General features: G+C 43.2%; 1 protein-coding gene across 3 annotated transcripts; it reads left to right on the plus strand.

The window, feature by feature from the left end:
- The first annotated feature begins 28 nt into the window (after positions 1 to 28).
- LOC115799267 (protein MLP1 homolog) lies at positions 29 to 14,560 on the plus strand. 3 transcript variants are annotated; one of them, XM_030756331.1, is made up of 10 exons: positions 29 to 104; positions 748 to 8,890; positions 8,970 to 9,054; positions 10,167 to 10,248; positions 10,344 to 10,452; positions 10,634 to 10,765; positions 11,341 to 11,430; positions 12,362 to 12,505; positions 12,811 to 12,995; positions 13,088 to 14,560. In XM_030756331.1, exons 2-10 carry the CDS (start codon positions 749 to 751, stop codon positions 13,254 to 13,256), a joined length of 9,138 nt encoding a protein of 3,045 aa, XP_030612191.1. In that variant the 5' UTR covers positions 29 to 104; position 748; the 3' UTR covers positions 13,257 to 14,560. The 3 variants fall into 3 exon arrangements, 2 of the variants coding, with proteins under 2 accessions (XP_030612191.1, XP_030612192.1); XR_004021546.1 differs by lacking the exons at positions 12,811 to 12,995; positions 13,088 to 14,560 and adding an exon at positions 11,548 to 11,616 and having other exon boundaries at positions 12,362 to 12,487; XM_030756332.1 differs by lacking the exons at positions 12,811 to 12,995; positions 13,088 to 14,560 and having other exon boundaries at positions 12,293 to 12,476.
- The last annotated feature ends 629 nt before the right edge of the window (positions 14,561 to 15,189 follow it).

Genomic DNA, 15,189 nt, shown 5'->3' on the forward strand with positions numbered 1-15,189 from the left:
ACGTCACATCCGCCGTTTCCCTCCGGAAGTACAGTTAATTTTTATTCACGGGGAGAAAAAAAAAAAAAGAAAAAACAGCTGTTGTTGAAAAAGAAAACATCAAAGTGAGTTTCATGGACGAATGCCGTGCTTTACCTATTCGCGGACTTTAGTATCGTGATGACTGCGGTTAGGGGGGTGCGCTCGGCGTGTCCCGCTGCTCTTTAGGCTGACTTGGAGCAGCGAGGCTCGGTTCGCTCATTTGTTGCGAGTTGGCTGCTGCTGCTAGCTGTTAGCCGTTAGCTCCCATCACTGTGGACTTCCAGCTAGCACGCTAGCCACTCTCAGCTAGCTATCTGGCCATTTCTGAGTCTCTGCTGAACTCCGAGTGACAGCAATACCTGCCAGATGTCAGACAGCCAGTAAAATAAGCCGTATAGATGGCGAATTAGTGCGTGAAAGAAGATCGTACATTGTGTGACTCGTTAGCCTCCTAGTTTGCGATTTATCACTGTTTATGTTAAACGTTAGCCAGTCTCATTGCTCATAGAAGAAAGGTAATAGTTGATGCATTTGCTTATGATTAACTTTTTCCTCTGAATGGATTTACCATGTTAAAACCTGCATTTGTAAGAAAGGATGGCTTCCCATTTTATAGAGAAACTGCATGATGTTGGGAAAAATGTGAATTTCATTGCAACTACATGATTATTTTGCTTGCAAGTCCTCACCCCAGCTTCATCGTGTTTTTGTGAAATGTTTTTACAGAATGCCGGCCCCAAAGAGAGGATCAGCCCCTCCAGACTCCCAGCCCAAGATGAGGAAGTTGGATGAGGATGGAGACGTGCCATCCAAAACTGTACCAGCGACCAATAATCAGTCCCACAAAACAGGGAATATGAGGGAAAAGACAGCAGCTCCACGGGCTAAGAAAAAACTGTCCGCTTCAGCGGAAGGGGGAAATAAACCAGCCAAGTCACCCAAACAGAGCTCGCCTCCGAAGGATTCCAGCAAAACCTCCTCTGACCCGCCTGTCAAAATAGCCAAGGTCCTGAAAGCCACAAGTGCCTCCTGTGGAGAAGCTCCCTCACAGAGAGTGAACTCCAAAGCCTCCCTGAAGCGAACGGCCTCCACGGAGTCTGAGGATGAGTTCAGTAGTGACGGAAGTAAGGTTGACTTCTTCAGAGAAAGGGATGATGAAGACAAGGCTCGCTGCATCCGAAAATACTCAAACCGCGTCAAAGCCAAGCGCAAGGCGGAGGAGTTGCCTTCTAACCCAGAGGAGACAAGTCAAGGTTTACCCTCTTCACCTAAGGACCACATACAGATGGACCACAATTATGGTAGATTCACAGATTCACCGTGTCTTCAAAGTACAGGTGAGGCTAATGAGAACATTATACAAGAATCTGCAGAATCTTTTACTGCGCAAGAGAGACCAGAAATATCAGCTAATGAAACACAGGAGGTCTCTGTAACAGGCATAGAATTTGAGTCCTCAGATGACAAAAGTAAACATAAGGAATCACAAAAAGTAGAAAGTCAAAAGGTCATAGATAATGAAACACCAGCATCACCAAGAGACATTTTAGACCTCGTCATATCTGAGGCTGAAAAGAACGATGAGGAAGAATCTGTTCAAAGGGATTTAGATGATAAAACACTAACGTTAACAGCGGAAACACTAAATTCAGTTATTGGAGAGGTGAATCCAAACTGTAAAAATGAAGAAAAGTCTTGCAGATCAGAAAGTCTGAAAACTGAGACTAAGACAAATGAGACCACAGAGTTTGTTTCGGAAGGGAATAAACTGAAGATTCAGTGCACTACTGAGAGATCAACTGAAGCAGCCAGAGTAGCTGCCAGCCACAGTAAGGAAACAAACCCTGCACCAGAACAGCATCTTATGGAAAGTAGTATTTCACAGAATCAGACTGATAAAACTCAAGCAGACCTCATTATCAGAACTGTAGCTGCTTCCGAAGGGGAATCAAATCTTGTAGACGTGCAGGATGACGTGCCGGATGCAGTCACCGACTCATGTGTTGATGTGGAAACATCGGTCAAAGGGTCTGAGGAAAAGCTTGAAGAAAGTGACAGAAAAGGAGTTGACTTCCAGTCGACTCAGGCCGTTTCTTGTCCTGGAGGTTTGGTCGAGGTACAGCTGAGCCATGGCTCTGTGATAACTGACAGCTGCACTGAAATATTGACACTTGATTGTGAGGCTGTTCAAAGAGAAGTGCTTTCCGAATGTTTCACAGTTCCAGAGGATCAGACAGCACCTAGCGTAGATCTGCAAAATCAGGAGAACCACAGACTTTCTGACAACATTGCAGAAAAGCCTGATGGAGTTAAAGAAGATTCTAAGAGCACAGAAAAAGACATAAGCATGCCGTGTGTCACTGCACCAAACAGCGAAATCAACATGGATATACAGACTGCAGCAGCATCAGAGATTTCTACAGTAGAAACACAAAAACAGGAAAAGTGGGATGTTCCTGAAGCTACCGCAGACATATCAACAAGCATTCATGAGGATCATGTGGAAGAAAACTGTAAAATTATGGAAGAGATGCACGCTGTGAGCTTTGGATGTGGTAGTGGAGCTGACAGTCAGAACAAGATAGAAACACAGACAGTAGTGACTTTGGAATTTTCTAATACAGAAGTGCAAATTCATGAGACCCAGGAAGTCTGTGAAGCTATCACAGCCAAATCCCCCGAGGTTCATGATATGGATGATAAATCTGAAAACATTAAATCCTTTGAATGTGCTGGTAGATCAGAGAGCCCAAACAAAATAGAAACACAGGGCATGACAGCAGTGGAGTTTTCTAATCCAGCAGCTAAAGTGGAAGTACGAAGCCAAGAGAGGCCAGATGGTGAAGCCATGAGTGACAAAGTTCAGAAAGATCTGTGGGCTGCAAACTGTGGGCGCAGTGAAGATGCTGAATGTGTTGTGGCTGTGGAGAATCAAATGCAAACACCAGAGGATGTACAGGTTGAAACCACATCAGTCGAGGTCTGTAATATTGAACAAATGGATGACCAGGTGAGCCAGGTGGACAGTGAACCTGTCACTGCTGAATTTCATGGGGATTGTAAGGTTGAAAATGACAAGGAAAATGTGCAATCTGTAACTCTGCCAGAGAGTCAAATCAAAGGGGAAATGCAGACAAAATTAACAATGGAGGTTTCATATCCTGCCACTTCAGTGGAAATGCAGAAAAGCCAAGCGGAAGTGGAGATACAGACCACGTCAGAGACGAGTTCTGAAATTCCACCTGGAGTGGGAATACAGAGTCAGATAAACCAGGAGGTCGGTGAACATAATACAGATGACATCTCTAAAGAGATTAAAGAAGACCAAATGATTGAAAAGTCAGTGCAGAATGATGACACTATAAACTTTAAATGTGCCACACCGAGTGCAGAGATTTCTGAAGCAGCTCCTTCAGAGGAAATGTACAGTGAGAAAAGTCTGGAAGCAGTGGAGATGGAGACTGCAACAACATCAGAGGAGGTTTCTAACATAGCTGCAGCTCAAATACAAAACCCTCTGACTCAGGATGTTGGTGCACATCGTACAGACAGAATTTACACAGAGTCTGTGAGAGAGAATGAAAACAAAGTAGAAGAGCAGCCTAAATCAACAGTAGAGATTACTGGACTACCCTCTACAGTGGAAATACAAAGTGAGAAGAGTCAAAATGAAGTGGAGATGAAGACAGCAACAACATCAGGGGAGCTTTCTAACACATCTGCAGAGGAAACAGAAAGCCAGAAGAGTCAGGATGTCTGTGATCATAGCACAGGCATACATACAGAGCCTGTGTCTGTTAAGGAAAATGAAAACAAAAAAGAAAAGCAGGCTAAAACCACACCAGAGATTTCTGCAGTGGTCCCTTCAGTGGAAATGCAAAGTGAGAAAATTCAGAGTGAAGTGGATATGGAGTCTACAACATCAGATGAGGTTTCTAACATACCTGCAGTGGAAATACAAAGTCAGAAAAGCAAGGATATCAGCGAATATAGCAGGGATATGTATACAGTGACTATTCCAGAGAATGAAGAGACACTGCAAACTTCAACACCAGCATCCCCTAAAGATGTCTCTGAGGAGATCCAAAGGGTTAAAAGTCCAAACGAAGTGGATGTGGAGCAGAAAACATCAGAGGAGGGTTCTAGCATACCTGCAGTGGAAATAAAGAGCCAGGATGTCTGTGAACATAATACAGACATACAAATGCAGTCCATCAATTTTGCAGAGAATGAAACTGAAATGGAAAAACAGGCTCCATCAATATCAGAGATTTCTGAAGCAGAGATTTCAGTGGAAGGGCAAAGCGAGAAAAGTCTGTGTGAAGTGGAGATGGAGACCACAACATCAGGAGAGGTTTATAACCCACCTGCAGCAGAAACGCATAACCAAAAGAGTCAGGCTATCAGTGAATACAGAGAGGGTTTATATACACCGTCTGCCACTGTCCCAGAGAGAGAAAACAAAATGGAAGAGCTAGCCAAATTGACAACAGAGATTTCTGAAGCAGAGATTTCAGTGGAAATACAAAGGGAGAAAAGTCTAAATGAAGTCAATATGGAGTCTGCAGCTGCATCGGAGGAAGTCTCTAACATACCTGCAGTGGAAATGCAAAATCAGACGAGCGAGGATTTCTGTGAACAGAGCACAGATATACAGCCCATGGCTGTCACAGAGAATGAAAACAAAGAGCAGGATACGCTGACGTCAGATATTTCTACTTCAGCACCTGTGGTTGAAACACACAGCCAGAAGAGCCAGGAACCCACTGAATCAATGCGAGACATATCTACAGAAGTCCACAAAGGTTTAAGGAATCCTACACATGACTCCAACAAAACAGATTGTGTCACTGCTGCTGAGAGTCCAGTGGAAATGCAGACAACAGAAGCACCAAAGGAGGCGTCTGAGCCAACAAATAACCAATGCCAGAGAGGTCAGGAGGTCAGTGAACTGACTATAGATACTACAGTAGAGAAAGACTTTAATACTCAGAGTGAAGAGGAGGATGACAAGGTTAAGGCCGAGTGTGTCATTTCTACTGAGAATCAAAGAAACCTGGAAGTGCAGACAACAGAAACACCGGAGGAGGATTCTGATCTAAAAGATGTGTCAGAAACACAAAATGAGCTGGTCACTGAGCTCAATACAGACACCGAAGAAGGAAAATATTTCATTAATACTGAGAGTGAAGAAAAGGACAACAAGACAAATGCTGAATGTGTCAATGTTACTGAGAGTCCCACAGAAATGGAGATACAGACAGCAGAAGCACTAGACAAGATTTTTTACCCAACAAAAAGACAAAATCAGAAGGGTCACGAGGTCAGTGAACTCACTGCAGACAGTGAAGTGGACAGAGAATTGACGGAGACAGAGATCAAAGAAAAGGATGGCGAGGAGCATGAGGAATGTTCAAGAGCTATTGAGAGTCAAGGAGAAATGAACGTGCAGACAACAGAATCACGAGAAGAAAGACCTGACATGGAAGTGCAAAATAATCAAAATCAGGATGACAAAGATCTAAGGTCTGCGATCTGTGAGAGCAAAGATGAGGAAGAACCTGCTTCTGAATGTGTTAATGTTTTAGAAGCTACTGCAGCTCCAGAGGAGGGTCCTTATCTAGCAGAACAGCAAAGCAGTGTGACTGAGGAAATGAATGAAGACGCTACAGCCTTATCAGAAATTCAGAAACCCCTTCCTGTTGCTCATTTGGAAGATGACAGACAGAGAGAGCCTCCTGCTGACATGGATGTAACAAGTGGATCAATAGAAAGGGAAGATTGTGTATTAGAAGAGGAAATGGTGAGTCAAGTGTTTAATGAGGTCAAGGCTGACAGATCTGTTGGTGAAGGAGAAGGAGCCGAAAGCAGTGAAGAAATTGTTTTAGTTTGCAGTCGAACAGACAACAGCGATGTTATAATTCAGCCATCAGAGGAGCAGATTGAGATGGTTAATCAGTCAGCGGTTGAGCCTCATGAAGACCAGATAGTGTACGAGCCCATTAGTAGCCCAGAGAGTAATGATGATCGGGATGTGTCTACAGCGGCAGCAGAGAAGCACGATGGTGTTTCCATATTGGACATACAGTGCACAGAGACTCAGCAGATGGAAGCTGACGCATCAGACTATTGCACTAATGAAGACGACACCGAAATTGGTGGCATGCAGCTGCAAAATGAAATTGTTAAGGAAGAAATTAGTGTGCCAGACAGCCAAGCAGGGGCTGAAATGGAAGTACAAACAAGTGTGCCAGAGAGTCCTGTACCTGCACACTTGGAGCAGAGTAACGCCACTGTGGACGTGAAAGAAGTTGCACTGATCAGCTCTAGCAGTGGCATCAGTGTGACAGATGGAGGATCAGAAGATGCTGAGGAAAAAGTTGAAGGAAATACCATTTCAGAGTGCATTAGAGCCACTGAGTTTTCTGAGCAGGTGCAGCACGATGCTGGCTTTCAGGAGGCTGCAGACATCACGGTAACGACAACAACAACTACAGCCACCACTGAATTTGAGGTACCAGATGGTGCATCTGAGGAATATGTGATTTTAGAGCCAGTCCCAGAGAGTGAAATTAACTTTGATATCGTCACTCAAGCTGCGGCCGAATCAGGTTTGTCAGCCTCACCTTCGGAGCAGGTAAATCCAGACAGTGAGTTGGTGGAGGAGGCGGCAAGTCAGAGGATTTTAAATGGTTCTGAACAAACGGTATTTCCTGAAGTGGCAGCTAGTTCAGGTGAAGTAGTAGAGCCAGAAACAAACATTTCACCTGTTGAGGAAGACTTTCAGGTTATTCAAACCTCTGACCAGCAACCATCATCTGAAATAATGGACATTAATACCTCAGAGGTCAAGGTGATGGACTCCCATGTTCAAAGCACAAATGAAGACTGTAATGCAGTGGTGATGGAAGACAGTCTGGACCTACAAGAAGTGCAGATTCTGCAGGATATCGAGATCGGTCGTGAGATTGTAGTGGCAGAGGAAGAGAATGATGAAGATAGTGACATTGCAATAATAGAAAAGCCGCAAGAAACAGCTGAGGCAGGCCCTCCTAAAAAGCCTGAAGAAAAAGTGAATGAGAAGAACAAAGATGACACTAGTGGGCCCAACATGAAGCAAAACAGCACAGCTGAAAAGGCTGAAGAGGCAAAGATGGCTCAAGTACCAGAAAAACCGAAGAAACAAGAAATGAACACGCAAGCGAGAACCAAAGCTCGCCTCGCAGCTCTGGCCGAACAGAAGGCTGCAGCAGCTAAGAGGAGTGCAAACAGACAGCAGCTGAATCTCTTAGCCCTGTGTCAGGAGATTGCAGAGGACATCGCCACGGATAGCATGCTTCTGAAGAGGATAGAAGAAGAAAAACAAGCGGCAGCGGCGGCGGCAGCCAAGAGTGAAGCCAGCAAGAAGGAACGCCCGCCTGTTAACACGCAAGATGTCAACACGGTCAATGTTGCAACTCCTGCTGGACCAGAAGGATGCTCGCCTGCTTCAGTGACCTCTGCTTCTGAAGCACCAGCTGCCCAGCCCTCGACAGACGACTCTGCCGATTCAGCTGAAACAAAACCCGTTGCCCATCCTCCAAAGAGACGTTTCTTCATCACGCAGGTTTCAGTGCCACTGAAGGCCCACGAGAAAAAGAAGCTGACTCGGTATCAAAGACTCAGACAGGTTGAACTGCAGAGAGAGAAAATGTCATGGGCACGTATGAAGAAACTGAAGTCTGACCAAGCAAATCAGATGTTCTCAGACATGGATTGGCAAGCACCTTTTTCTGCCACCTCTCTGTTTCCTATGAGTCCTGGTACCACACCTCCTCCACCTGCAGCCAGTCCAGCAAAAACCTCCCAACCTAGTCCCGCCACATCCAGCAAACCTGATGCACCGAAGGCAGATGCTCCCCAGGAGGGTCCTAAGGCTGAGCCGGCTAAAGCAGAAGCTTCTAAAACTGAACCCACTAAAGCTGAAACCTCCAAAAATCAACCCACAAAAACTGAAACCTCCAAAACTGAAACCCCTAAAACTGAAACGACCAAACCTGAAGTCTCTAAAACTGAACCTCCTAATACTGAAAACCGTAGAACTACCCGGCAAAGCAAGGCTCAGGCTTCTAAAGCAGCAGCTACCCCAGAGCCTCCCCCAAAAGTCACAAGATCAGCGACCAAGAGGACTCTCCCAGCAGTGCCACCTCCCATGCCCAACGGACTTAATGCGCAGAAACTGAAATCTGAAGTTGAGTACAAGCCATACAGACCCAGGCCGAAGTATTCTCCTGATGATTTTGAACTGGATGATGACCCGTTACCAGTTGCTCCAGCAAAGCTGAAACCCACACAGCCAACACAACCCGGCCTCGAGTCAAACCCTTCGGCTCAGCCTAAACCCACACTGCTGTCAAAACCCACAGTCACAGCGCAACTTGCCAACCAGGCAAAATTCAAAGCTCAGACCACACCTGCTGCACAGATCTCAGGTCAGTCAAAGCCCTCTCTTGCAGCTACAGCTCAGTTAAAGCCTGCACAGTTAAAACCAACAACTCCGCAGTCCAAGGCCACCGCTGCAACTGTAGCAGCTTCATCCAAGCCCGCTTCTTCAGCTAACATTCAGTTTAAGTCTCCAGCCTTGACTGCACCACAGTCTAAAGCTGTTTCAGCTCCAGCTCAGTCCAAGCCTGCTGCTTCGCCCCAGCTAAAGACTGCTGGTGCCGGTGCCAGTGCAGGCGTAACACAGCTGAAACAGTCTGGTTCAACAGCAGCTCAGTCTGCTGTTTCAGCCACATCTGGGACTAAACCTGCTGCCTCTAAGGCTGGTGTCTCTTCAGTGCCTCAGAGACCCACAGATTCAGCATGTAAGGAAAATGACAAGTGCAAGGTAAGTCAGAAATAAGCTATTCCACAATCTGTGTCACAAACACTGTATATGTTACTTATTGTCTTTCTTTCATACACAGAATGCAGCTGATCCACTTTCATCATCTACACCTGGAGAGAGTGCAAAAGTGTCTGACACGCAGCAGGTTAAAGATAATACTACAGGTATCTGTCTGTTGTATCACGTTGTCCTGATACTAAATGCAGTACTCACTGAGATTTCCCCTTTACCTCGCACCAACACCAGTTCAGATGGTCTGCCTGTCTGTGTGTGTGTTAACACACACAGACAGGCAGACACACTGTGTAATTGCTCAAAAACTCAATGACACATTTGCCTGAAAATTTATTGGTGGAAGCCAGGGATAATCTGGATCCAGGGAGTCAGTTTATGTATGGTTTGGATGGTATTTTCAGCTATGGCAGAGATTTATAGTCTCAAACTATATTTGTTTGTACAGGTGCCACCAAAGCTGAATAAAACAGGTGCACTACTAAAAGTCTTTTGTAACAAGGTGGGATTTTTGTCACTCAGATTTGAATCTGGCCTTTAACGCGGATAATTTGTCAGAATAATGAGCCAGGCAACACACATTAGCTTGGCTCCTGCTTCACTTTAATCAAAAATAAATAAATAAGTAAAAAGAAACAAAGAAGTGAAATTCATGGTGCTCCATTTAAAAAGAAGCATCTCTTTATCCAGCTTATTCTTCCTTACAGAGTTTGCAGAGTTCAAAAGTTCAAAATGCTCCTTTGTCTTCTGCACGAACATGGTCCTTATCTGCCTGCTTACAGGGCAACAAGCATGATGCATAGTGTTTGGATGGCTGTTACACTGACATTCAGACCTCTGAATATTATAGTATAGCTGTACCTGCAGATTTGTGCTGGCAGTGCTACTTCTCGCACATTCGGGTCACCGGCATCCCCAAACACGGGACCTGTATTACGCACAGGTTACCCACAAGGTCACGTTCCTTCAAAGGGAGAGGCTGAGCCGTTAATAAAACTCTCTCTCCACCTCAGATTTCAGCTTCTCTCATCAGTTAACCACGAGCGCAGCACATGTTGTCAACCGAGTCCAGTGTGGGATCTTTGACTAATGTTTCAAAGCATGGACTTTCCAGGAGCAGTGCTAAATGTTTCTTTTTGTTGTTAACATGTTAAGTAAATTATGTATTTAGATTTAGGTTGTTTTTTTCAGTATTTTGCCAACAACCCTCTTAAATGTGTGGACATGATTGTATTGTTGTGTGGAATCCTTTATTTTTGTACAGCCACTACTGCTGATCCTTCTCCAGAGAGTGAGGCAGAAAGTGTGAAGACAGCAGAGCAGACATCAGAAAAGTCTTGTCAATAGTAAGAAGCTTTTCTAAAGTTGTTTGACATGTTTTTTCCTTTTATTGGCTGAAACCTATAGTAACCCGATGTGCGTGTGTGTGTTTGCATCACAGCAAAGCAGTGAAGCCACAGGATGGTGGGTCTCCTCTCTCCGATGCTTGCCTGCAAAAAGAGATCAAGAAGCTAAAGGAGGCTGACAAAGATGGCACCCAAACGGTTACTGTGAGTGGATGAGATCATTTCCTCTTGCGTCACTTTAAATTTTGCACTGTTGCATTGGAAAATATGATCATAAGTTGAGTTCTTTCTGTGCTTTGTCACTTTGGAAACTAAGTGAAATTGAATTCCTGTGTATCTGAAGTGAAGTAAAGAGTGATCTTATTGTTTGCTTTTTGTCGCACAGGATGCAGGACAGAAACAGTTTGGAGCAGTGGCCTGCAGTGTGTGTGGGATGCTCTACTCTGCTGCCAACCCCGAGGACGAATCTCAGCATTTACTGTTTCACAACCAGTTCATCAGCGCTGTGAAATATGTGGTGAGAGGAAGTCACTTATTATTTGTCTTGCTTAATCTCACTGTGTTGGCTCATCAGGGCAATAAACGCGCACACATCTATGCACAAGTTTGTTTTGTTTTTTATTTAAAAATGCAGTGCAGGTACATCCACACCAAGTGAGTCTTTAGGCTCTTCCACTGTATGCTGTACTGTCGTAAATTAGACTACAGGTATTTGATGGGATTCCTCCTTAAGATTGCCCATTGGGCATATTTTCTTATAACTTCCCACTTCCAGTAAAGTAGGTCAGCACAACTGTTGTTCAGTTTGCTCAGTTCAAGTTTGATTTAATGGTGATTGTGCAGAACATTACTCTCAGTGACATTTCTGTTGGCAGGAGAGACAGTAAATAAAGTTCAATTCAAAATGTAATTTTATTTGGATTACGTCAAACGATTCTGTTAACGTGCAAGAAGATTTATTAACTGTAGTGTTTTGTGCATATTTGCCAAAGTTGTGCAATATGTGGACGGACTGTGTATCACAAATGAATGAGTACTTTTAGTACATTTGAAAGATCAACACTTTCTACTATTTTCTTTTGTTTTTGTCAGGGATGGAAAAAGGAGAGGATTTTAGCTGAGTTTCCAGATGGCAAGATCATTCTTGTCCTGCCAGATGATCCCAAATATGCTCTGAAGAAGGTATGTTTGCATTAGCCTTTGCTAATTTTGGATTTATAGTTGGGTCCTGAATACAAAAAAAATTACAAGAGATACACAGTGTTCATAATTTTATGGCTCTGTCCTCCAATATGACAGATTTAACATGAAACAATCAGGATGCAGTTGAATTACAGACTTTCAGGAATTGCAACAGCCCTCTCAAATGTAAGCAAACAATAAATATAATAAAAATGTGAGTGGTTGTTGGCTGTTGCTGGGTGAAATTGGTCACAAAGAGGGTGCCGCACTGAAAACCTTGCAATTGCTTTGGTCACTAGCAGATCTCTGCGGTCACCCCAAGTTTGCATGGAAGATGCACAACTTGTCTGCAAATCGCTAACTAACCAGTAAACAGCAGTCAAACTGAAAACAGAAAAGTTCGCCTTCAAAAGTCAAAGTTGTGATCACTGCTGCAACCACCACGCTTTAAAAGGTGCAGCTTTTACTTGGAAGGCGGATGTTATCTGTTAATGGTTTGTGTCGCACTCTACACAGTTTAACTGCAGTTTAGAGTAGTTGGTGAGTGTTTGCAGACAAGTCACTGTCTTCCATATAAGGTATGGGTGACTGTGGCAGTTTGCCCGTGACCGCAGTAATAGCAAGGAGGTTTTTGGTGCAGCACCCTCTTTATTACCACGTTCACGCACTAATGGAGCAACCAGTTTTTCTGCTTGTAATCTCCAATTTTGCCCTATATTCCAAAAATGTCTTGATCTGATTCAAATAGAATCCTAAAGTTAATCTGGTAATAATTTCATGTACATCCATACATAAACTTTCGAGCAATCAAACCAAACCTGTGAAAAAAAATGTGTTGAAGTCGAACCTTAACTACCCCCAGATATGCGCCGATATTTATGATCTTACATGAGCATGCAGATTCTTGGATGTGCAATAACCTGTTCCTCAGGTTGAGGAGATCCGGGAGATGGTGGACAATGACCTTGGCTTCCAGCAGGTGGAGACCAAGTGTCCCTCAAAGACCAAAACCTTTCTGTTTATCTCTAATGACAAGAAAGTGGCTGGATGTCTGATAGCTGAGCACATACAAGAGGTAAGAGATGAGGATGAGCACATGTTTGTGAATGGTTATTATATAAAAATCGGGATAAACTGAAATTCTTGGCTGATACAGATGTTGAAAATAATTTAAAAATAATAAATAAAATACTGCTTTTTATTCCCCATTCTGTGCTGTGGGAGGCAAATAAACCTTTATTATATGTAACAATTTTTAAAGTAGCATTTAGACAGCACAAAATTGATGTAATATAACAGATGAACACATGATCGCCCGCTACCAACAGCAAATGTTAGTTTTATTTTCTGAAGTTTATCGAGTCTTGTGAATGTTCACAGGGGTACAGGGTGATCGAAGAGCCTATGCCAGAGGGTTCGGAGGGAGAGAAGTTGATGTTTGAACGTCAGAGAGCTTGGTGCTGCTCCACGACGCCGGAGCCGGCCATCTGCGGCATCAGCCGCATCTGGGTCGTCAGCATGATGAGACGTCAGGGCATCGCCTCACGCATGCTCGAGTGCCTCCGGTCAGTACTGCTGCAGCCCGCCAGTAGTTCATCTTGATCACAAATCGACAAGCAAAGTATAATGAATGCATTGTGTTTGTGTTTCTGCACAGGAATAATTTCATATACGGTTCATACCTGAGCAAAGACGAGATTGCGTTCTCTGACCCCACTCCTGATGGGAAACTCTTCGCCACACATTATTTCGGCACTTCCCAGTTTTTGGTTTATAACTTTGTGAGCGGGACACGCTCGTACCAACCCAAAACCCATGTAGTATGACGGTCTTCGGGAAAGGCAACGATGGATTCATCTGAGATGCTCACCGACCAGTGGGACATCCTCACCAAACACTGAATCTTCATGTGTGTTTTTAAAAAAGAAAAGAAAAAAAAAAAACTCCTCGGAGGGGTTACACATCGGTTCAAATCTCAGGATGAAAACAACGAGGTGTTGTTGAAAAATGTTATTTCACCCTTTAATCCCTCCCTGCATAGTATTTTAAAGAACAAGAGTATTTTCTTTATACATTTTTAAGTATACAATTGGTTTTATTAGAAGTATAGAGTTTACATGCATGACCTGACAGCAATAGAAAACAGCATTTCATTTTTCTTTTTCCTTTTGAATCCTCGTGAAGCGTAACATCAACCTGCTGCATTAAACAAACAGTTATTTGGGAGTTTGTTGCTCAGTCAGTTATTATTTTTACACCTGTGTCCTCTAGTAAAGTATATTAAGCTGCCATTGTCTCCAGTTGTCTTTAAGCAACGTTGATAATCCCTAAAGGGCACAACTGCACAATTTCTGTTGAGGGGTTAAGCTGTGTTTCCTACACTTTGATTTAACTGTCCTGTTTTTATTGTAGTATTTCAGAAACCATTTCAACACTTTGAGGAGACGTGGGTTAGAACTGTAGCTTGGGCATTATTCGTGTGCTCTAATCTTCTGAGATCACCTTGCTTGAAATGTTCTTTTTCTTTCAAGCTGAGCCATATATACTGTACACCGTTTAGCAGGGCGTTATAGCCTCAACTGTATGAGTGGAGTCTTTAAATTTCACCAGGGCTGTCTTTAGCTTTGTCTGTGCCTGAATGAATAATGTGTGACTTAAGATGTTGATTTATTTTCTTTGCTTTTTAGCCACATGTTCCTCTAAGTAGCATCTGGCTCTTTTTTTTTTGTTTGTTTTTTATTCCGGTAGTATAGATTATCATCCTCCTATTCCTTAGTAACAATGAATTATAATGTATATCAAATTATCATGTAGATTTATGCATAGTATAACAAGAGTTATAATGAAAGATGAGCAAGTTCTTAAGTTTCTCGTGTTAAATGGCGTTTGCGTGAAGGTAAATATCAACCAGGTTCAGCCTTTATGATTGAAAACAGGGATATTTGCTCAGTGATCAAAGTGAGGGGTTTAGATTAACCTGCCTCTCTTCAGATTAACAGTATCATTGTAATCCACCCCTTATTTTCTCCTTGTTAAATCAGTTGCTTTTAGAGCGATGTGTAAGAAGAAGAAATTTGATTTATACGAAGCTGTTATGTAAATATTTATTTAAATAAAAATGTAAAACATTTTTGGTGCAGGTGATTGATGACCTTGGCCCATAATGTGGACCTTGTATTCATTTTCCTATTTTCTATCATACAAATGTTGTTGTAGTGGGGATTCTTATGGCTAACGTTTCAGATGTAGACTAATGAACCATTTTATTAGGTAGTTCTGGGTTGGACCCCATTTTGCCTTCAGAACTGCCTTAATTTTGTGTAGCATGGATTCAACAGCGTGCTGGAAACATTACTCAGATGTTTTGGTCAATTTGAGTACAGTAAATGCATTGTCATATTCAAGAAACCAGTTTGGGATGATTTGAGCTTTGTGACATGGAAACGGCTATCAGAACATAGGTACACTGTACAGGGATGGTCATGGCCAGTAACGATACTCATGTAGGCTGTGGTCATTAAACAATGCTCAACTGGTTTTAAGGAGCCCAAAGTGTGCCAATAAAATATCCCCGACACCATCACACCACCACCACCATCTTGAACAGTTGAAACAAGGCAGGATGGGTTCATGCTTTCATGTTTACATCAAATTCTGACCCGTCTGAATGCGGCAGCAAAAATTAAAACTCATCAGACCAAATAACATTTTTCCAATCTTTTGCTGTCCGATTTTGATGAGATGTTTTGTAGACTCAGT

Source organism: Archocentrus centrarchus, chromosome 20, assembly GCF_007364275.1.
Source record: "Archocentrus centrarchus isolate MPI-CPG fArcCen1 chromosome 20, fArcCen1, whole genome shotgun sequence".
Lineage (NCBI taxonomy): Eukaryota > Metazoa > Chordata > Actinopteri > Cichliformes > Cichlidae > Archocentrus > Archocentrus centrarchus.